The sequence below is a fragment of the Lycorma delicatula genome, chromosome 4 (genome assembly GCF_047948215.1).
Source record: "Lycorma delicatula isolate Av1 chromosome 4, ASM4794821v1, whole genome shotgun sequence".
Classification (NCBI taxonomy): domain Eukaryota; kingdom Metazoa; phylum Arthropoda; class Insecta; order Hemiptera; family Fulgoridae; genus Lycorma; species Lycorma delicatula.
The window spans coordinates 92,838,841-92,863,704 of record NC_134458.1 but is presented as its reverse complement, the minus strand read 5'-3'; the positions used below and the strand labels follow the sequence as shown (position 1 = coordinate 92,863,704).

Genomic DNA, 24,864 nt, shown 5'->3' with positions numbered 1-24,864 from the left:
TTAATCACTAAATAATTTAATATTGATATCATACCAATTTTTTAAAAGCTGCTAGGTTATCTTGATCTTTATTTTGTTCAGCATTAGGTCGTCTCAGTTTCGCTTCAAGTTCTTCCACTGAATGAATTTTTCCAGTCTTTTCTAAAATTACCAAAAATAATAAATAATATTATTATTGCTGTTTCTTAGAATGTTTGTGTGTCATTAAACAAAAGTAGTATTATTACTTAACCTGTAAATAAAGCTATTTTTCAGAAAAATCATTTAAATTTAGATACCGCAATTTTTAAAAAACTCATTCATTACTAATTTATAACTATTTAAGTTACTACTACTGAAACAAATTGTACACTCAAAACAGAAACAAAAACTTAAATAAGTTTGCTAAAATGTTCAGCAAAATGACCTTTTCTATCATTAAGATAAAGCTTAAACATTTATTACCTCCTAAATTGATAAAAGATTAAAAATTACTCTCACCCTGTTAACACCTGATTTAGAGAATATCTATTATTAGAAATGACATGCAATACTTTCTATTCGTGAAATTTAAGGTCAATAAGTTGAAACAATCAGGCTTTAGAAAAATTGATATAGCTCTAATTTTTCAGGGTAAAATTTAGATTTTTTTATAAAAATTGTTATTTCCAATGATATATCTGATAATATTTTTGATATGCTAAAAGAACACACAAAAGTAAAATTTTCATATAACTGAATCACACTATACAAAAGCTATATCACTCCTTAAACCAGCATCTTTCAAAAAATTTAATATAATCAATCCTCTAATAGCCAAGCCATTATAAAAAATGTCATCACTGTAAATTAACCAGTTTTTGAGAAGTAAAGAGATATCAACAAACACACATGTAAATATGCACAGAATTAGTAATCCCATATTTTAGCATTTTGAACTTAAATAAGACACTTAAAAAAGGTTGAAGATTTATAATTAAAATTATAAATAATATAAAATTAACTACCACAACACTTAACTTATATACAACTTAATGCAATAAAAATTATAAAATAAAAATCATACCAAGTTCTTGCAGACTGGGTGTAACCAACATTCTATTATCTTGGTTACGAGCACCACCTTGTAATATCTCCAATAATGCAGAACCTTTCTGAGTCAAAGGATCCATGACTGGAGGTTTTTCTTGATTTATAACATTAGTTTCAGTCTTTTGTGACTTAATTTTAGCACTAGTAGCTGCAGGTGAAATCGGTGCAAAATATGTGTCGATCTCTGTCTTTGCAGTAGGTGGCGGTGCAGATAGATCTAAACCATTTAACAGAGAAAAAACTGTGGTCAGATATATGATTTCCCTAAAACAATTACTAAAACAAAGTCATTAAAATTTGAATCTAAGTGGGAACATACCTATGCTATGTGTAAATCAGTTCATTAACAAAAATTGCCACTGAATTATTGATCTGCTTCTGACATACATGAACTACTATTTGCCATCAATGTACAAAAATTATGATTTTCATTTTCTGGCAAAGTGTAATTTTCAAAATAAAAAAAGGAATTTTTAGGAACTGTTCAGTGTGATACAAAAGGTTTTATTTTCAAAATACATGTAACATTTTCTTTTTCAAAATATCATACTTAAAAATATGTAAACAAAATTGTGTTTTCCTTTAACCTCTGCAGTCAGCATTAACATCTGAAAAATCCATGCACACATCCTTTAGAATAGTAACCGATAGCAATAATACAAAAGGAATTTCTAATTGTAAAACATTAAGGTCAGAATGATTTAATTTTGCATTTTGGGGCCCAAATCAAAATCTTGTTTTATAATTGAAGAGTGTACTCAGTATAATTAGAATACATAAACGATGTCTAGTGGTTTAAAAAACTTTTTCAGAATTTTATAAGGGTATAGCAAAGTAATACATATTAATGAAATCCTTTATATTGTTAATTTTTCACTCTTTCCTTACACTTTCATTGATTTTCACAGACCTTTCAAATCTTTACCAACCAATCAGATTACAATGAAAATAATCAAGTGAAGACTAGGTAGAATTACTTATATACTCGGCTTCACCGGGGTCAAATATCTAAATACTACAATCCGGTTTAGCTTCTAAATAGCCAAAAAGGGTTTTTTTATACATGAAACTAGCACTTAATTGATTTTGTCTGGGAAACAAGTCTGGGAAACAACATAAATGATTACAAGATAAGAAAGTAATTCAATTCAGTAGAAAATTCTACTCTGCAAAAAAGATGAACATGTAAGATTTACTTACACTCAACTCAGTGTTTAATGAAAGATTCATATCTCTCTTTATGTGTAGTATCGTTAAATTATAATACCAATTCGTTAAAACAGAAAATAATGTTTTTAGTGGTCAGTGTTTTCTAATACAGATTAACCAGGCTTGGATATCCTGCATATCATAATATTTATGATAGTGATTTGAACAGTGTAATAACAGTTGAGCCTCCATCATTCGAACTGTTAGGAAAGAAAATACTTCTTATATTTATTTATAAAATACAAGCGAGACAAATACATTTTTAACTTTAGGTACCAAAAATAATTCAAATTTATTCCCCTAACACATTAAATTTGACCTATTAATCATTTCATTAAAGTTAGAAAGTTAAAGAACTCTTTTTTTCTTATAATCTAAATTCCCTGAATATCCTTGAGGGAGAAACAAACTTCCAATACTTAAAACTGAATTCTGTGGAATGCTTAATTCTTTTGTTATATGACTTCCATTTGATGTCAATTTTAACTGCAGTGTTATGTTAATTTTTTACATTCATACTCAGTGTAGTACACAAAAAAGAATCTTGAAAAGGTATACTTGAAAAATTTTAAATAAGAACTTAACAGCCTCTACATAAACTCAAAGTAGAGGTAAAAAAAATCATTAGTCTCTGAACAGAAATGCATAAACCGTTCATAAACTATACAAATACTATAGACAATTTGAAATTCTGGAGATTTAACCAGTTATTGTACTATCAAAAACTGCAAACAAACTAAATGGTCATGAATTTATATAATTTGAGTATGGCTGCATTATCTTTCTAAATAAAATATCCTTCTAGTATGAAATTCATTAACAGACAGTGATAATAGTAAACTCTATTTACCACTTTTAACTGACAATGTCAATTTCCCAGAAATTTGACAACTATAAGAAAATATTATGCTTAAGTATGGTATCAATCATTTTATTATAATAAACAAAAACAAATTTACTTTATTTCATCGGTGATGTACAGCTCGGCCGAGTTAACACAATCTGAGTTGTGTAGACTGGCATATATTTTATTTATTTATTCCAGTTCATCACAAAACATGTATTTTCAGCATTGCAGATATTGGACGGTGATTTATCACATAAAATACAATTATAATCACATACATATAAAGGTATGTATAAAATAAACTGGACATTTAAAAACAGATCACAAACCTTACTTCAGTATTTATATAAGTAGTAAAATTTGTCAAGAAGCAATCTACCAAACTTGGCAGTATTGGAATTACAGCTGTCAAAAAAAAAAAACTAGTTTGAAACCTACTGTTTGGCCGTTTAACATTTGTCAGAAACACTGTAAAAGATAATATACAACTTGTAGAGGACCTTTTTTTTAATCTTGTATTAAAAATCTCAGAATTAATGTAGTCTGGTGGAGTTACACTGAATAATAATGTCATGTTCTTAAAAAACAACAGGCTGTTGTGTACATTTTGTACTGTACAACATATTTCATATCTATTGACTATTTCATATCTAATGACTGTGAATGTAGTTCTACCAGAAAATGCATTTACTTTCTTTTTTTTTAACAAGCATTAGAGACTTGTAAATAAAGAGGAATGGTAAAGTAAGTATGTTGTCTTGGATATTACTCTTATAATTTTTGTATGCCTTAAAAAGAATTTTATGCTTGGTTTACCATTGCTCCCAAAATAAATATCATAACTTCAGACAGAGGAGAGTATAGAGACATTGAACCAACACACCATTTACAATCAATTGTAAATAAACTCCAGACCATAGTACCATGATTACTGCCCCCTCCCAAAAAAAAAAAAATTAAGAGCCATTAAATCTTTTATTCTTTTGCAATTATTTTTATTCGTTACTTTAATTACTTGAATGTTTGTTACTTTAAACTCATTCAATCTTAGCTTTTTAGTTGATTAATAATTCTTTTCACATAAAAAAACGTAACATTTACATAAATCTTTTTGGTTGCCATAACATCTATAATTTTCAATTCGTAGAGGTTAATAATTTTATATTAAAAAGTAGTCAATTAAAACAAACTGTTAAAATTAAGCACGCTTTACAGAAAGAATCCTATCATTAAAATAAAAGTACAAACAAAGAAGAAAGAAAAGGAGGATTGTTTATTTCTTATATTTTATGCATAAATGTCCCACACTGCAGATATCAAAAGAGAATAACTGAAAAATAATGAAAGGCATAGGATAGACCAAGTTGCATGAAGTGCTACTAAATCAAACGCCAATACATTTCTCCAGTAGTCAATTGCGTATTGTTACAGGCCCAATTGTTATTATTGTTGTGATCTTTTTTCCAAGCGCTTACATAGAAGTATGGCAACTATGAGGGTTGAAAATAAAGAACTTGAATACATATGTTTTGTTTTCATTTAGGAAAACAGCTGCTGAATTTTTTCACAGAAAAGTTTAATTTAGATTTTTAAATGCTTCAGGAAGATACTAAGAAAGAAGCTTCAAATAAGACACAAGTGCATTAAGAGAAATATCACTCGAAGAGTAATCAAGATCAAGGTAACCTTCAACTGGCCTAAATTATGCAAAATTTGAAAAATTTTGTAACTGAACCGATGAAATTCAACATCAATCTATCAGTGAGATTTCCAAGATGACCAGTTTATCTTGAAATTTATGTAAAAAAATAGTATGTAATATATGTAATGATATGATGCGATCTATGTAATGATACGTACAAGGTTAAGTAATGAAACAATCACAGCAAAACATTTTCTTTGTTTGTCTGAGGATAAAGTACTGATTTGAATATTTGACTCAAATTTGAGTTAACAAATTCAAATTGACTTGGTTTTTCTAATGCAGGACCAAAGATGCAACTTAGTCCTGTAGTTACAACCCAAAAATAAAACGTGCATCAAGCTCATAGAAAATACCAAATTTCCCAAAGAAGGTCTAACAGATTCAATCCAGTATTAAGACTATTTTGATTTGTGTTTCTGACGTCAAGAAAATTTTGCACGATTTTTTCGTCTCAGACAAAACTATTAATCGAATATTTTATTCTGAGATGTTGAGAAAATTATGCGATACTACATGAAGAAACAACCAAACATGTAGAGCAGAGAAGATTGTATCCTTCACCACAACTGCTATTGTTCACATAAGTCTTTGGAAAAAGGTGATTTTTAACACCCCCCAAATTCACCTGACCTCATACAACTTTTCCCCATTTCCTCATAAAAAACATCAAATAAAAGGTAAATTTGTTTGGTTGATATCAAAAATGTGAATAGAGAAGTCCTGAACTATTTTAAAACTAGGATACTCATATCTGTTTGCTTTTCTCACCTTATTAGTGAGAAAAGCATTGTGGTAAGGGCACAGTCAGAAAAGGAAAACTGTAAAGGAGATTTGAGTGGAAAGATGCATAAAATCAAGTAAATCGTTTAAAAAAAACCTGGTAAATTTTTTGTCTTCTCATCTTACAAGGATCATCCTTTTATATAAAATGCACTTACCGTTTAAGACACTGCTAAAGATTGATGACGGTTCATGGGGCGATTGCTCAGGTACAGGAGTTTCAGTAGATTCTTGTCTGAACCATCTACTGAACTTAGAACCACCTCGTTCTTCATCCTCTGAACGATCCTGCAAAAAGTTAAAACAAAAACATTTTACATAAAATATTACTTAAGTGGATGCAAAAACCTGTGGTTACCAAATAACTATTTCATTTTCTTTTTCTAACTATTATTTGAGCTGATAAAAAGTATCCATAATAGTTTATTGCTTATTACTACAATAAAACTCTGACCACTTCCTTTTTTTTAGTTTTATTAAGAAATACAACTAATAAAGTGTTTATGTAATAAACAGTAATGAATAAATTTGTAAACATAATTTTTTTTATAATCTCATTAATGAGATAAATAATAAAAATAAAAAATTTCTGATATAATTAAATGTCAGCATGAAATTTCTGTCTATAACATAATTATTTCTTTTTTTTAATCATTAATGATTAATCGACTTTCGATCTGTCTTTGACTACATCCACTGGCTGGCACTTTGGAAGGCATTGGAGAAAGAGCGCATATCTCTAAAATTTATCAAGCTTCTCCAGGAGAGTTAGAATGGGTCGTCGAAGTCATATGCATTTGAAATGAGCTAAGGAATTTCCCATGCGGACAGAAATCCGCCAGGGAGACATTGCCTCCCCAATCTTCTTTAACATTGTAGTTGACTTCATAATGTGACGAGTTTTCCAGGGCAAAAGAGGAATTCAGTTTAGAGAGGATAGCTTTCTGATTGAATTGATGTTTGCCGATGACAGTGATGCTGAGGCCACTGATATTCTCGATATCTCCTGCATTGCCCAATTTTATGGCCTGAAAATAAATACAGATAAGACACATGTACCAACAACAGATGGCTCACTGGTCCAGGAGCAGAAAGTAGTAACTACTGTGGAAATCCAGTCGAATTAGCCAAGCAACTGCAGCATTTGCTTCCTTGAAGTAGTCCTTATGGAAACAAAGCAACATCTTGCTGAACACCAAAGTTTGTCTTTTCTGAATCCTGATCCTGCCAATTTTATTGTATGGAGCAGAAACATGGAGACTACTTAAGACAGACCTGAGCAAACTTGAAGTATTCCAAATATGATGCCTACCCAGATCGAGTATTACTTCCCCATCACATCCAAAATGAGGACATCTGCCATCACTGAGAACAACAGCAAACAATTGAGGATCAAATTCAAAAACAAAGAATACAATGGAGTTTGGTCAAGTCTGCAGAATGAGTGGAAACTGACTACCACACAGACTCCTCTGGTGTAACAACCCACTCATTGGAGAGTCCAACAAAAACATGGATCAAGCAGAGCGATGATATAAAAAACTGCAGGCTAAACCTTAATGAGGCCAGGACGAACAGCCATGGATCGCCATGCATAGAAATGTCTTAATGAAATCATACAACCATTTGCACCCACAGCAGCATATGAGCTTAGGAGCCAAGCCAATCCAAACGCCAGCTAGGGATCAAAAGAAGAAGAAAGAACCACTAAAAATAAATAGAAAAATACTTTTAGTATTTAGTTTAATTTATAAACTCATAAAAAATATGTGTTTCATGGCAGATAAACTATGGCAACTGGATAGAAAGGAGCATTTAGCATGAATGGAGAAATTTTTCTATTGGCTCAGAAGGAGTAAAAACAAGAATTCTCTCATGAGGATTTAATGACAGAACTAACTCATCACACGCAAATATGCAGCTACATATGTTAATAAAGATGAATACATGCTGCAGAACAGTGTATTTTACTAAAGTATGTGTTATCAACTGAAAACCAATTACTTAAAGAGTTAATAAGAGACTTTGAAATACTATAAGCAAGCCAGAATATTAAAATTTATTGAAAAACCAAATTTTGTTAAATGTACAATATCATGTTATTATAACTTCATGTTAACTGGTATTAAAAGCAAATAAGAAAATTATAAACACCAAATTTTTATTAAAATCTGTCATCATTCATTAACAAAATGAAGCTTTTGACTAATAAAATCTATTCTATACGAACTGAGTTCAATATGAAGTATTTTTCTACATAAAACTGGAAAATAAAAAAAATGTATAAATCATAAAATAAACTTGTACAAATTCCAGTGATCATTTTTCTATCAATAACTTACTAAAATACGATTCCTAAATAGAAATAAACTATACTTACAGACAATAAGCCCACAACACGATCAGAGTTTTTGAGGAAGTCATCAAAATTGAAATCATTACATGGGGATGATGATTCCAATATATTAGATAAATCAGAACCAGTTAAACCACTGTTATAACTGCTTGATACATCTCCAACTATAGGTATTTCAGTGAATTTTTCAACTAATTTATCTATAAACACTTCAACTTCTTGTTCAATCGAATTTTTTTTCTGGTTTCCTTTCTTAGCTAAATTTTCATTCGATGATTTACTTTCACTTTTGTTTTCTTGTGATTCAGCAACTGATATTTGACTTTTCTTATTTGATCGAGAATCTGCAAAAAAAATTTGGATATCACCAAAGTAATCACAAAAAACTAACAAAGATCAAACAAAATATAATAATGTTCTGGTTATGAGATGATAACAATATTAAAAATCATGAAAAATTTAGCCAACACTACAAAATGACTGTCTATATAAATTACGATAAGTTTTAGTACAGTTAAGTCTTCAATTCCTGACAAACCACTATTAACAGTTCAAGAAATGGAAAATCAAATAAAAATAATGCAATAATTATATAATATAATTACTTGATTTTTTATTTTGCTTTTTGTTTCCAGCTACTAGTTTTTCATCATGAAGATCTTCAAAACCTCTAAGTTCTATAGTATCATGCTGTGATGTCGGACCTCCTACAAAAATAACAATAAATAAATATATGTATAATTTATTTTAGATGATTAAAAATTACACGCAAATATTCAAAAGAGAGAGGATAAAAATTTAAAACAGAAAAATGATTTAAACTGAACCTTAGAAAAAACACCAGTGTATTTAACTTCTGACTTCAGCCAATCAACTGGTTACAAGCTTCATCAAATTTAAAATCACCGGATGATTTTTTTACCATAAGTGCACCTGTACCTGTGACTATAAATATGGGATATGTACCATAATGTTGGAGTAGAGAACAGAAGTACATGTACCACTGTGTACCAAACTGTGATAGATATACCACTGTTAGTAACATTTTAGTATATAAAATCATTTCTGGTGATAGACAAAGAGAGGCTAAACAAACTCAGCAAGAGTGAGCCCATAAAAGATAAGTAACTGTATCTTATAAATATATATTATAAGACCGATATTCCTTTGCACCAATATATATATATATTTTTATAATCAAAAGCCAACTTGAATAATCCAAGTACAGAATTACATATGTACTTGGGATGTTCAAGTTGGTTTTTTATTATAAAAATTCAAAATATATAATAATAATTTTTAATGAAAAAGAAAACAGATTTCGATGGACGTTATCACACATTTTTGAAAAACATGAGTATAATAAATTTAATTAATAATATAATGCTATCTCTCTCCATATATACAATACAAAATATCTTTCAAGAGTATATACGCTTTCAAAATACTATTCATTAAAAATACCTCTAGAAATAAACTTAATCTAGAACCAGGCAATCACTTAAAACTTAGCAACTCTGAACCTGATATGAAAAATTACAGAAATATTCAAGCACATCCTCTCTTGCTAATTTTCAAATCTTAAAAAAATGGTAAGTTTAACTTATCTAATTACTGTGTTTTGGTGGTTTACATTTCATATATATTAACAACTGTTAAAATGTTCACTGTGTAGCAACAGGCAGTTAAATTTTTCCATTACATATAAAAAAGAAGAAAAGAAAGATTAAGGCCATACAAATTTCTCTAGTTACATTCAAAAAAGATAATAAAATTAAAAAAAGGGCTAGTATCAAGAGCACTGGTCAACATAATAGTCTTTTCAACAACTCTACTAAATGTGTAGATTCTGTGAAATAAACCAGAAACTATAGACAATACAACTTTTTAATGAGATATATTAGAAGAACAAATAATGGTTCATCTTGTCTTCTGTCTTAAAACCCATTATTTTTACGACATAATGAATATAATATACTTAATAAATACATTAATAATAGTGTTAATTGAACAATAGAAAATAGACAGTTGCAGAATTACCTGAAAACCACTCAGGTTCTTCTTCAGTTCGGTTCTCTCCTAAAGTTCTTCTACGATCTGAATTTAAAGATGTACTGTACCTACTATTAACTTTATCTCTTTGGTATTTATCTTTATCATGTTCACTTCTTCGTTCAAAAGTTACTCCTCTTTTTTCAAATCTATAAAAAAACCATAATTTTTTTAAATTTCAGTGTTATAATGATATTACATTAACAAAGAAAAATTTATCTTGACAAGTTATAAAACATGAAAAAACCACAACTACAATATTATCTTCCAGCTAACTAAAGATACTGATAATCTTCTTGGTTAATGAGGTTTCATGAATGTTAGACATCATAGCCAAACAGTTGCAGCTAACGCACCACGAAGAACAAGTCATACCCAAAAAAAATAGTATAGCCATTCTCCAGAATAGCAATCATCCCATGCCAGGCTTACTAGGCAAAAAAAAAAAAAAAAATGGTTACCAATTCCCTTCTTCACTGGAACAAATATACTAATATACACAGGTATTAAGCTCACCAAAATACAGATGGTAATCAGCCCTATACATAACACTTTCATTTGGTGCACCATAGAGGAACTGACCATATAAAGAACACCATTACTATCAGAGAAAGAAACTCTGAATAAAACTTCTTATAGCTCAGGAGCTCTACATACAAAACTATAACAATGACTGGAAATAGGGTAAAGCAACAGATTAATTTACCCTTTTTCTTGTAAAACAATAAATTACATCTAGTCAAAAGCAGATTGAAAATTAATTAATAATCAAATCAAATCTCTATAAATAAAGTTAATATAACTATATTTTACAACAAATTTTACCACTGGACAAAAAATGCCAATATTTAAAAATAACTGGTTTTGAGATTTTATAAAAAAACAAAACAAGATGTGATGCAAGAAAATGCTCAAAAAAGATGCAAGAAAAACAGTATAAGAAATAATAATATAAAATGTTTTATTACCAATGAATCCAAGTATTCAAGGAACCAAAAAATCCAAAACTGGGTGATGGAAATGGACACAAAAATCAAATAGAAATCATTCATTTTTAATCATGCAGAGGTGTTTGAAAATGTCAAATATCTGTTTCCATTTAAATGACTTACAATTGAATTGTGTGAACAAATCACACCAGATTTAAACAAAGTTTTACAATAATACAGTTGCTGGAAAAGGGTATTCATGTATGATCCTAAAACATATGTGGAATAACTTGACAAAATCAGGACACCCTTGCAGCCTGAAAGTTATTAAATAAAAATAAAAAAATCATAGTCATTTTATGATATTTTTCTGAAGAAGCCACAGAAATCCATTAATTTACACCCAAACATAAGGCAGAGTCATATAACACTCAAGTTTCAAATCACAAAGATATCTTGTGAAGCTTCATAAAGTCATGACCCACAGGTTGTTGCTCCTTTGTTTGTGAAGGGCTATATTGTTATTTTAAACTCAACAACAGATTTGGCCAGTAAATGCTGCGGAAGAATCAATAATATTAAAATGTAACTTGCACTGCTAGGAGTTGATTTACTAATATTCTTTATGGAAATACAGGTATTTAAAGTCTAACCCACCGGGTTGGTCTAGAGGTGAATGCATCTTCCCAAATCAGCTGATTTGGAAGTCGAGAGTTCCAGCATTCAAGTCCTAGTAAAGTCAGTTATTTTTACACAGATTTGAATACTAGATCGTGGATACCGGTGTTCTTTGGTGGTTGGGTTTCAATTAATCACACATCTTAGGAATGATCGAACTGAGACTCTACAAGATAACACTTCATTTACACTCATACATATTATCCTCTGAAGTATTATCTGAAAATAATTACCAGAGGCTAAACAGGAAAAAGAAAAAAGGTATTTAAACTCTCTATTTACCTGATAAACAAAATCCTAGGTACATCAAAAAAAACAAAAAATAAGTAAATTATAAATTTCTCGCTACTTCCTCCCTCAATTATCCTATTAACTGGTTTTTAGTTGTTTTTTTTTTTTTGTTGCACCTGATTATTTTTATTTCACTGATAAGAGAACTTGGTAAATAACTGACCTGTCATCTCTTGATCGGAAATGATCTTGCTGGTTGGTTTCTGGATCACGATAATCCCATACTGATTCCCTTGTCATAATCCGGCCACTGCCAATTCGTCGGCTACCAACTTCTCTTCCCATGTGGTTGACATCCCGACTGAAATAAAAACATATAAATAGCAAAAAGTAATAAACTCTTAATTTCAGTTAAACAAAAATATATAAAATTAGATTAATTGTATTTATAACATCACACTCTTAAAAAACAGGAGCATACTGGTTATATAAAAGAAACATGCAACCACTACTGAGCCTTAACAAAGGACATCAGAGCCGATCAAAAATTTACCAACACATTCCCTCATAAAAAAATTTATTTAAGTGTTAATTTTAATGATTTATATGATAATTATTAAATCTTTCACCTTAATATTAAAACAAACAAAAATTAAACACACTTTACTCTGTCTTTAGAGCTACATTTTAACAAAAACTTTTTCAATAGGTTCAAAACAATCTCAGTGTAGTGTTTTTATGTTTAAAAAAAGGCTAGAATTAACAGTTCCTTTTATGTAACCTACCAAATTAGCAACCAGAAAAAATTTTGCAATAGAAAAAAATAATTAATTTTAAAAATCAACATTCTTTAACATCAAATTTATTTTTTTACCACACGATTTAAACTTTTAATTGTAGATATATTTATTTTTTCAAATTTCACGAGGAACCATATCTTAAAAATACAGGAACCTATAACATTTTTTTATTTAATGAGATGTGCTAACATCAACTGTTATGATCATTTAGTCTGAATGAACATTTGTAGCATATGAAAAATGCCATGCCTGACCGGGATTCAAACCCAGGACTTCCAGGTGAAAGACAGACGCTACCATTTGTGCCATAAAATCAAGTTTAGTACTCTTTAAAATAAAGTTTATGAAAAATTCTACCATTTAAAGTTACTGTATTTTATTTAAATTCAGGTGTTCAAATACAAGAGTTCATCTGGAAGAGCTCATATATAGAAAATGGTTTTAGAGAAGAAAAAAATTCTTAAAACATAAATTTAAGTGTTAAAATTTAAAGATAATTTTTATTTATAATTTTGTTAGTATGGGATTTCCAATCATCAATAATGTTGAATTTTTACAGGATTTATTAGCATATAAAAAAATATATATATATTTATTTATTTTATTAGATCAACCAAAGTACAGAATATAATACTGGAATATAATTCCAGTAATGGCAGTGGATTTGTGTCATTATTATAAATGTTATTGTTGTTAGAGTGTTTATGTTTTCTAAATTTTTAAGTCTTTAATTCTGTTTTGTTATTTGTTGATGTAATTATAGTATTTTGCACTGACTGAAAATGCGGGATCCTGTTCAAATAGATTCTTGGTATTAATCTAAGTTTAACTTATCTGTTTACTGTATTTTAAATTTCATTTATGTTGTATTATATATATATATATATATATTATTTTACTGAAGTTAATCTTTTCAAGATTCATTTTATTCCTCTGTACTGTTAAATTATATTGAAATTCTATTAAATAAACCTTAATTCTTGTGTCACAAAATGGAGCAGCAAATATAAACATGAATTAAGCATATATGAGTTATATCTTACTAGTTTAGACTGAATCATTCCCACATGATACTACAATTACTGTGTAATGCTTATAATAATGTACTATAAGCTATCATTTGTCTGGCGCTGTGGCATGCCAATGATAAGCAATTAAAAATTTAGTTAATTTGTTGTTATTGATATTTAATAACAACATCATTTGTAATGCTACACACCATTTTTCAGTTCACTGAAAGTACGTATTTCATTCTGTTATCATGTTGCTCCATATGGTACAATACAGTTTTATAGTTAATTTTTATAAGTTTTATTTTCATTAATTATAATTTACCTAGTGTTTTTGTGCCAATCGGGTTTTAACAATGAGTGATTCAGTCATGAAAGATAAACCAAGAAAACCCCTTAAATAGCTCCGGAAAAAAAATCAGCAACATATTTATAACCTTAAAACAAAATAACCCTGAAACTGCAGTCAGAGACATTGCTTAGAAAACAAGTAGTGCAACAGGTATTAACAAAAGAATAATTTTTAATATAATAGACACAAAATTGATGGTAAACATATTAGCCCTAAAAAGACTCAAAAGCGTGTGAAAACGATTGAAAAGTTTGACAATTTTACTAAAACCACAATCAGAAAAAAGTTAATTTGTTTATTCTCAATAACAAGCTTACAAACTTAAACAAAATATTAAATGCCGTGAATACAGATTCTGAACTGCCAAACTTTTCTAGAAGTACATTACATCATTTTTTAAATCCATGAATTTTCATTTCATGTTTAGAAAAAATAATTCTTTACCAATTGAATGTGAAGAAATTATTTCATGGCATAGGGAACATTTAAGAGAAATTAAGCGATTTCGTGAAGAGAGTAGGTAGGACAATTTATTATCTAGATGAAAACTGGGTTAATGCGGAACATGTAGAAGAAAGGTATAGGTGGATAAAAAATAAAGTACGCAAATGACGCTTTTATGAAAGGTTTGTCAACTAGAGTTAAAAGCCAGGCTGGAAATGGTAAACAATTAATAGTAACGCACATAGGAAGTGAAAATGGGTTTTTGAATGGTGGTTTATCAGTATTTGAATTCAAATTTTCCCAAGAGTATCATGATGAAATGAATGGTGACAATTTTATGCAGTGGTTTAAAACAACTATTGCTGAAGGATCCATCATAGTAAAGGATAATGTGCCATACATTGCCTGAAAACTGGAAAAATTCCTAATGCTTTGACCCAAAAATTGGAAATTGCTGAATGGTTAAAATCGAAGAAAATCGTACACCAGACATGTTAAAAGTAGAACTTACAAGATTAGTAAAACCAGTTATACAATTCTGTAATTGCATAATAAAAATTTTAAAATAAAAATATTAAAATAATGAAAATTGTGTATTAATTTACACAAGTGCTGCAATCTGTTGCAGTTTTTATAAGACCATCTCCCTCAAACACTGTCTGATGGTTTATCAAACTGAAATTTTGTTTGTATTTATGTATGTAATATTTTTCTAATAAATTTAATTTTATGTCATGTTGATTAATTTTGTGTTATTTTCAGAAATAAAATTTTTTTGTTTATCAAACGATTTGCCAAATTAGATAAACCTAATTTATTATTTTTGTAATTACTCTAATTTTCAAGAAATCTAGTATTAACGGATCTAATTGTTTTTCTCTATAATTACCACCACAGATAATTTATTTTATTATTATTATAAGTCGAGAACTTCCCAATGGAAGACGCTAAGCATTCATGATTCATATTTTTTTTGCTTGGCATTCTTCTTTTCCCTCCAAAATTATTTCATTCTTTTCGAAAAGGCCTTCTCCGTTCTTCAGACCATTTCGGACGATGTTGTTTAGGCTTCAGCACCTCTGGTTTAACTTCCCACTTATCTATTTTATTTCTGTATGTGTTTCTGTCTATGATCCCCTCCAGTGTAATTCCGGCGTGTTCTAAATCTTTTTGTATTTCTGTGAGCCAGGGGATTGCAACTTTTAATGATGTTAAGTATGTGATTACTCTTTTGGTCAGTCAGTTTTCCGGCAGCCTGCAAAGGTGTCCGAAGAATTTCATTCGTCTTTTCCTTATGTCAGTTTCGATGTTAGAGTATGTTTCAACAATTTTGTTCGGTTGTAATCTATATCCTTCTTCAGGTTGTCTCGGTCCCAATATTTTCCTTATAATCTTCCTTTCCTGTTTCTTTATTCCTTCAATTTCAGTTTTCCTATTTAAGGTCAATGTTTCACTGGCATATAATGCTCTGGGTTTAATAACTGTGTTGTAATGCCGGATTTTCATTTGGCATGAGAGGAATTTCTTGTAGAGATTTTGCACTAAACCTAGAGCTTTCCTGATCTTCTGCTGATCTGCTGATCTTCTGATGGTCCAATTGACTTGGTTTCTCAGAGCTGTTCAGCATAATAAATTCTCCAAGGTATTTAAATTGAGGGACTTTATTTATTACTCCATATTTTGTGTTTAAATTTGGGATTTCTATTCTGGAGCAGATGAATACTGTTTTTTCAAACGAAATTTGTAGTCCTGCTTTTTCTGTACAATCCTTGAGTATTTCTATTTGTTTTATCGCAGTCTGTTCGTCTTCCACAAGGATTGTCAAATCATCTGCAAATGCCAGGTAAGGGATACGTAAATTTAATTTCGTTAATCCCAATGAAATCAGTTTCCAGTATTTTTGTTGTTTGAGTGTATCTTCCCACTCTTTCATCACTTTGTCTAATGTGATGTTAAATAGCAGGGGGGAAAGTCCATCCCCATGTCTCACTCCCGTCTTAATTTCAAAGGGTTCTGAGATTTCACCCATAAATTTTATTTTAGATTTAGTTCCAGTTAATGTTTCTTCTACTAATCTTCGAGTTTTCTATCTAGTCCTCTCTCTTCTAGAATTTGGAAAAGAGATTGTATGTCTACAGATTTGTAGGCTCTTTTGAAATCTACAAATGTGCAAATCATGGGTTTGCTTCTGTTGTTTTTAATTTTGATTATCATTTTAAGGCTGAAGATTTGTTCCGGGCATGACCTTTTAGGTCTAAAGCCTGCTTGATATGGTTCCTGCTGTTCTTGTGTTCTAGCTAAGAGGCAGGATGATAGGATTTTGTATGCAACTGGTAAAAGGGAAACAACTCTGTAGTTGTTTACGTCTGTCCTATCGCCCTTCTTACATAATGGGTGAATTTAAGTGGTTTTCCAGTCTTCCGGGATCTTTTCTGTTTGCCAGATGTCTTGAATAATTTTTTTAATTTCCTTCAGAGAATTGGGTCCTAAATTCTTCAGGAGTTCAGCTATTATTTCATCTTCACCTGAGGCCTATTGTTTTTGAGTTTTTGAATATGGGATAAAATTTCATCTTGAGCTGGGGCAAGGGAATCTTTCTCTGTAACACTTGGTGTGACTCTCGGAAATCTTTCTTTTGGTTCGGGGCAGTTTAACAGTTTCTCAAACTAATCTGGGAGTTGCCAATAATTTTCTTCGTTCGTGAGAGCCAGTTTACCGTTTTGTCCCTTGAAGCAGATTCTGTTTAGTTTTTTACATATTTTATTACGTGATTATTAAGTTTGTATTATAGTTTAAATATTTCTTTATTGAAAATTTTAGTAATGTATTTCAATGATATTATTAGTGTATAAATACTTTATGTATATTTTTCATCACTCTTTTATGTCTTATTACATACTGTTCTAAGGTTGTTTATTTTGTAATTTTATTATTGTGTTTTGGTAGGTGTTTTTTATAAATATTATTAATTAAAGAAGTATCATATCCATTTTACACCACTATATGTTATACATTTATTTCATTATTTAATTTTTCTTTGTTATTATGTATGTTTTGATTGATTTATTAATCATATTTAAATAAACATTAATTTTATGAGATCAAGGGTGATTTGATTTTTTATTAATTATTACATTATTAGATGTCAGTTTTGTGTTTACTGATGTTTCAATTTGGTTATCCTTGTTTATTTCAACACTGACATCTAAATACTTTAAAATTGTATTATTATCTTTGGTATGAATTTATATATATATATTATACGTATGAATTTATACATATAATATATATACATATATATAACTCACTTATGTCTTATTCATAGACATAAAAATGTATAAAAATATACTTTACATAAAGTATTTATACACTAATAAAATCATTGAACACATTACTAAAACTTCAATAAAGAATATTTAAACCAGTATATAAACCTAATAATCACAGAATAAAATACTTAAAAAACAAAAATAATAATAAAATAAACAATGTGTGGAATTTATAAAACTAAATGTAATGATCACGATGGTATTTATACAGGAAAAACAATTAGATTCTTAAAAACTATATTTTTTGAACATTAAAGAAATTACAAAAATAAATTAGGTTTATCCAATATGGCAGACCATTTGATAGAGAGAATAAACATTCTATTTACGAAATTAACCCAAAATTAGAAATATTAGAAATTAATAAAGATGAGAAAATTAAATATATTAGAAAAATATTACATATATACATACAAACAAAATTTCAATTTGATAAAACAGTGTTTCAGGGGACGGTCTAATAAAAACTGCAACACACAGCAGCACTCATGTAAATTGATAAGCAATATTCATTATTCTTGTATTTTTATTTTTTAATTTTTATTATGCAAAGTGAATTATTATAATCATGACTAAGGATATGGAATCTTGCGAAAATACTTTCATAAAAAATTAAAGTGAGATATATCTTATCTCAACATTCTGAACTAGGTGATTTATTTAACACAATTTGAAAAAATATATATATATATATGTGTATGTGTAATAAAATTATCATACAAACAAATGTATGGAAAGACAATAATAAAAATTATAAATGCAATTTTAGTAAAAAATAAAATACATAAATAAAAACAAAAATAAAAATGAAGATTTTTAATTTTTGTCGACAATGAAAATTCATTTCTACAATATTAGTTTTAATATTGTTTATAATAGTCTGCTAAGTGAGCAAGGATGGCAGTTTATGAGAGCAAGTCACAAAATGTTAATGGTACATAGAAACATAGTTAATAAAAATACCACAAGTGGGTACACTGTACATCTAACGCAGCTAAGGATTAACCTCTTACCGGTTTTTGACACGATAACTCATCATTAACTACCTTGATAAAAATTGCCCTTGACGAAATAACTCATCCATTTCTTTGCTGAAAGTGCCTCTGATGAAATAATTTGTCATTATGAATTGACCTGTTTTATTCTGTTTTTCTGACAAGTTACTGCAATGTGTGTAAGTCTAGTTCCATTTTTATTCTAATTTAACAGTGAAGCACTAGTAGCATATTGGTTTTCTATTCTATATGTCTTGTTTCGTATCCTAAACAGCTGTTACCATGCCTTTGTTTTCATTGTTTTGATTCTTCTTTAAGTTGCGTATCTAATAGTTTTATTATTTCTTTATGTTATTATTTCACATTTTTATTTCCAACTGTTTGTGACTGTAGGTAAATAAGAGATAATAGAACTGTTTATTATAATCTAATTTTAATCATTTTTTATGTGAGTAACTGATCTTTGTGTTATTATTTGAATTACTTACTAGTGTTTTACAATATTACTGATATGACAATTAGGTACTGTAAGTGATGTTTATTAGTACAAAATAGCCTGTTCATGACATGTAAATGATAGTGATATAACTGAACTTTTAAATATTTTTTTTTTACATGACAAGAAGTCCTTAAATTAGTTTTTTGTCATATTTCATTGCATAAATCAAAAATATGTAAAAAAAAAAAAAATGGGAAAAATAACAAAAGTTTAGTGAAAACAAAGGGCAAAATAATATATTTTCTGCTAAAACAAAGACAAGATAATCTGGAAAAGAAAGACCTTTGCTTTTGATGGTACAATGTAAGTGCCTGAATGCTGATGATTAATGTTTAGAGAAATAATTGTAGATAAGTAAATAATCTTCACATTTAAAACCTTTTTCTTTATTTTTGTTATTTATTTTAGAAAAAATATCCAACAATTACAACTTACAATAATTTTGATTAGGTTTCCACCTTAATTAATCCAAATTGATGACAGTTAACTATAATTACAATTATTTATCACGCTTAATTGTTTAGGCCATCAATTTCACAGAATGAAATGAACAAAAAATAATATAAGAGAATCTCTTTAGCATTATGCATGGTAGACTAGTTATACTACATCTTAATATAAATATAGAAATAAATAGATGTACAAATACCTCTCCTTAGTAATTGCAGGACTTTCTGGACGGCCTCCCCTGTGTTCAGGAGGATAAATACGGTTCTGGGAAGGGTTCAAGCTGACAAAACAACCAGAATTAAAACTCCGTCTCTGAGGACTTAGAACTACATCTTGCTCTTTACGTAAACGCTCTCTAGGTTCAATTACCCTCCTCTGTAAACAAATAAGTAAAAAGTTAAATAATTTGTATTAGTTACATTTTTATTTTTTTAAACTAGGCCATTAAAAAATAAATTTTAATACCTGTAAAAGAAGTATGGTGTGTGTGTGGCAGATTCAGATAAGTTTTGTCTATTAAAAACAGTTCATTATATGATTACTAGTAATTACCACACTTTAATACATCTGGAAGAGAAGTAAAATAAGTCAGCTACTTTTTTAAGTAACTGATGAAAAAATTGGGATGCATTAATACACAAAAAAATAATACAAAGATAACTTCTTCAACATACTGTAAAGAATTACAACATAAAACTGTAAAATTGAAATAAAAAATAAACAAGTGCCAAAACAACCAAAAACTTTTTATGATTGAATTATGAATTAGGTACCATACCATGTAAAATAAACTAGACTGAACTCTTATTAGTTGTAAAAACAATTTTCAAAAAGCTGCTATGTAGCTTCCATAAGTCTTCACCTTGGTAAAACTTGAACCTAGCAGCATAACTCACAAGTTTACTACATACTGTATTTTCACTTTATTACAGATTAATTTCGCTTTATAAATTGTTCCAGATCAAATACTGAATAATCATATTATTTACAGTCTTTATTTATGTGTTTAAGAAACATTTTCCTAAGATAAGATTCCACCTTCTGTGATATGATATGCCAGATGCACGTCACAAAGTAGATATCAGTTAAAAATGTGATTTCCTTTATAATGAACAATCTATAGAAAAGGGATTGAAGAAGAAACAATCTCTACAACATTATTCAATGGAAAAAGTAAAAGATATTATAAAAAGGAACAACGTCAAATCACAGGAAATTAATAATAACAATGGATCTTCATAAGATTCTCAAAGTTTAAACACTTAATAATTTACTGTCATAAAATAAAAAATTGAAAACATAAAATAGTTAACTATTATAAAGTATCTTTATATATGGAGAAATATATTACACCAGAACTATTTTAAATCAACAGGGGAAATTTTACAGATGGATACATATTCCAATGACATAAATGAATTTGGTTCATCCAAATGCCAGTAAAAAAATTTTCAGCAACATATTTGCGATTGTTCTTTTTTCAGAGTAACACAGGCAAATAAGCTCTTTTATACAATGTTATCCTTGATAACGTAATAATACATCACAGTTTTCACCTACATTAAAACATCTTTTCAATTAAAGTAATAACAAACAGGTTTATAACACATTAGTTATTCATTTGAACAGTTAATTTGAAATATATTAAATCCCACAACCAGAAAACTAGCTAGTATAAGAGTAAAGCAGTCAGTAAAGGAACTTGCATGCACACTTACCTTTTCAACTTGAAATAACAAATAGTAATAACTTGATCTCGTAGGGAGATTACCATTATTAGAACAAATTTCTTGGTAACAAACACCACGATTTACTGTCATGGAAAAAATTTACAGAAAAAACCTGAAATGTCTTTGTAAATACTAATATCAACATTTTAGTATTTCTAGTATATTTAAGACATACATAATAACAGAAGAAGAATTTTATTTGTAAAGCTTTTTACTTTTATAAAAAAATTACTGTTTTATCTATGTACTGAAAATTTTTTTATTTAAAAATTTATTTCATTATGACCTTAGACATATATAATTTTATAATAATATTCATCACTGATTTATATTAATAAAGCTCAATTCAAATTGTATTTGAAATTCTTCCAAGTTACTGTGACACTATAAAGTATCAAATCACAAAGCAACTTTGTTTTTCAATTTTTTGACTTCTTGAAAATATACTGAGCATGCAAAAAAAACACTGAAGTAATAATTTACTACCAGATTTTACTACGAAAGGTCTGAAATCCTAAACAGACAAAAAATCCCTAACCTTGAACAATGGGGCTTCAATGACCAATAAATGCAATCTATGGCTGTATCAAGTCCCTAAACTGTAAAAATATGTATTGTGTTAATTAAAAGTAGAGCATAATTTAAGTATATGTCAAATGCACTTCTGTACATGTGCAAATTTATTTGTCCCCCTCAGTTCTATGCCAACTCAGGTGAATGAGACTTTGTTTCACATTCAGGCTGTACAAAATACACCATCAAAGAAAAAGTGAACTCGAACACAGTGCTCTGACAATTTTAGTTCACAGCAAATGTTTGCTTTTTTCTTCATATGAATGATATGAATTTATTTTTCAGTAAATGTGCAGAGTATGCCTCTTCGTAAAAATACAAAGAGTAAACATAAGTTCTAAAATTTAATGTACTATTCAAATTTGTCAGTGATGACAAAAATAAGATAATCATTTTTAAAAGTGATAATTCTAATAAAGAAATGAATTATAAATCATCCAGCTACATTCAGAACTGCTGAAGAATACTGCTTCATAAGAGAAGCTTTAGAACATAGATTAATAAAATTAGTTAATTTTACAATCTGTCCACTTGACAAATATTTCAGCACAAAAGTAAAACTAAAGATGGGGGCATTTAAAACTCAGCCCCTTTTCATTGGTGTGCTAGTACAGAAAAATACTTACTCAGCAATTATATTATATATAGTCTTCCAAAAGATCAACCTTGATTTGAGAAAATATACTGATTTTTATCACTCATAAATATACTCTTTTTAAACATAATTTTCTTTAGAAATAATACAGTCTTAACACAGGCTGTTTATAATCTACAATGTAAATATAGTCCACAGAATAAAAAATGTCCTCAACAAAGATGAACTATGGTAAGCCAAACATATTTTATTAAACTCTTTTAAATTATGTATATCATTTTTTCAACGTTAGCTTGTCAACTAGAACACTGCCACTTTCTTATTTTAAATTTTACTATAATTGAGGGGAATTTTGGGCAATATTCTGAATTTGACATAATACCATACATATTTTCTCATTAGTAGTTTTGTCAGATGATGCATAGTTTTATGTAAAATTAGATGGTGAAGGTTTTTTTTTTGTGTGTGTATGCATGTAGTCTACTTTCTAACATTAGATTACTTTTAATTTTTAACTAAAATAATAATACAAACAATTTAACATGTAATTTATTACAGAACTATACACAGTTAATTATCAATTGACCTGATACGCTTCAAATGAAGCTACAATCTAATGTTATACCAGTGACAAGAGTTGTAGAAAGGTGGTGTCTACATTGGTTGCCATGACATCAGCACATATCATACAAAATTATACACACTATATGGATAGGCAAGTGAAACAGGCTATCTGCCTGGTTTAGTATGACTATGAAGCACATGTCTATTTTGCACCTTCGATTATTATGTTTTGACATTTCCTTATTACTGATGCAATTCTTTGGAAACCCAATCCTTCATAGAGGAATAGTAATGATAAGAACAATTTTTTTAAATGTTAAAAATACATCTCTACAAAAAATAAATAAGTTAGGAAACTTTACAGAAAATTGTACAATCAAAATTTAAAACACTGAGATATACTTACGGTAAGTAGACTGGCGAGTGATACCAACTTAAAATAATGAAGCAATTTGTGAATTTACATTCTTTTATTATTTTTTATACTATACTTAGACTCATCAGTGTTCTTGCTCAGTTGTTCTCATCAATGTCCTACAAACTAACAGTTGACATTGATTTTTACATATCTTACAAATCAGAACATACAAAAACAGCAAAATAAATGAATATATATTCACAAACATGTTCATGAAAAACATATTTGCAGTTTACAAAACTCACAAACATGTTCATGAAAAACATATTTGCAGTTCACAAAACTTTCACCGAGTGTAAGCAGGGGGGTCCTGTCTTTTTGGTGACTTCTTTACAATTTTGTTTTTTCATTATCTACAATTACATTTTTCATCATTTCCCATCACTTTCTCTTTTTATCTGATCAAATCCTCTCCAATAAAATAAACAACATTTAACTATTATTCACGAACACCTTTTTAACCCAGGAAGTTTTCATGAAATTGTTGTAGTTGTATTAAATATTTGTCAACTGAATTTTGCTATAAGATTGAGTGCAAGTACAAAAATGAAAATAACTAAATGATACCAAGATTAGGTGGAAAATTTGTAGCCAAAGGCTTATTTCGACGTTAGCACTGCACATTATATGAATGCTGTTGTAGATTCAAGTAATAGTGTGGTCTGTATAAAGATAAAGGTAAAGATACATAAAGAATATTAGGAAGAGGGATGCAAATGAGTTACATTGGTAGTTCATGGCATTTGCCATTTTATTTATTTGGGACCGGCAGTTAGCTCCACTCTTTCTGTAAATTGACAAAGCATAGTACCTGGATTGTGTTACATCCTCTGTTTTAAAAATTTAACTGGTGCGCTTAGCCTTGACTGGTACTTTCCACATGGAAAGACAAGTATTTAATTTCTATGCTAGCATGATATACAAGGAGGGGTATGGAAGTTGAAACAGCACTGAAGAATTGTGGTACAACACAGCAATTTTATGTTTTACTGTTTCATGCGATATACTGGGTAAAGGCGAAGATGAAAATACATATATATATGCATGATTCTAACCTTTTTGTTGTGCATTTACTTTCCCATTCTTCACTAGGTATTTAATAATTAAATGCAAATACCTTTACAACTAACTTCTGATAAACTGTAATTTATAACACATTCAAGTACATAATATAAAATAAAGAAATTATTTACAGTACCTGTTTTATGAAAGATGATGATGATGACGACAATAATTACTACTATTAC

General features: G+C 28.9%; 1 protein-coding gene across 4 annotated transcripts in view; it reads right to left on the bottom strand.

The window, feature by feature from the left end:
* Positions 1–24,864, bottom strand: part of LOC142323651 (uncharacterized) — a 188,233-nt gene that overhangs the window by 114,580 nt on the left and 48,789 nt on the right. For all 4 annotated transcript variants that reach the window (XM_075363669.1, XM_075363672.1, XM_075363673.1 and 1 more), the window contains exons 5-12: positions 19,937–20,112; positions 12,082–12,219; positions 10,009–10,169; positions 8,574–8,675; positions 7,993–8,312; positions 5,771–5,900; positions 1,046–1,288; positions 35–141 (exon numbers count right to left, since the gene is read on the bottom strand). In XM_075363669.1, the coding sequence (XP_075219784.1) occupies positions 35–141; positions 1,046–1,288; positions 5,771–5,900; positions 7,993–8,312; positions 8,574–8,675; positions 10,009–10,169; positions 12,082–12,219; positions 19,937–20,112 (1,377 nt within the window). The remainder of the gene's footprint in view (positions 1–34; positions 142–1,045; positions 1,289–5,770; positions 5,901–7,992; positions 8,313–8,573; positions 8,676–10,008; positions 10,170–12,081; positions 12,220–19,936; positions 20,113–24,864) is intronic.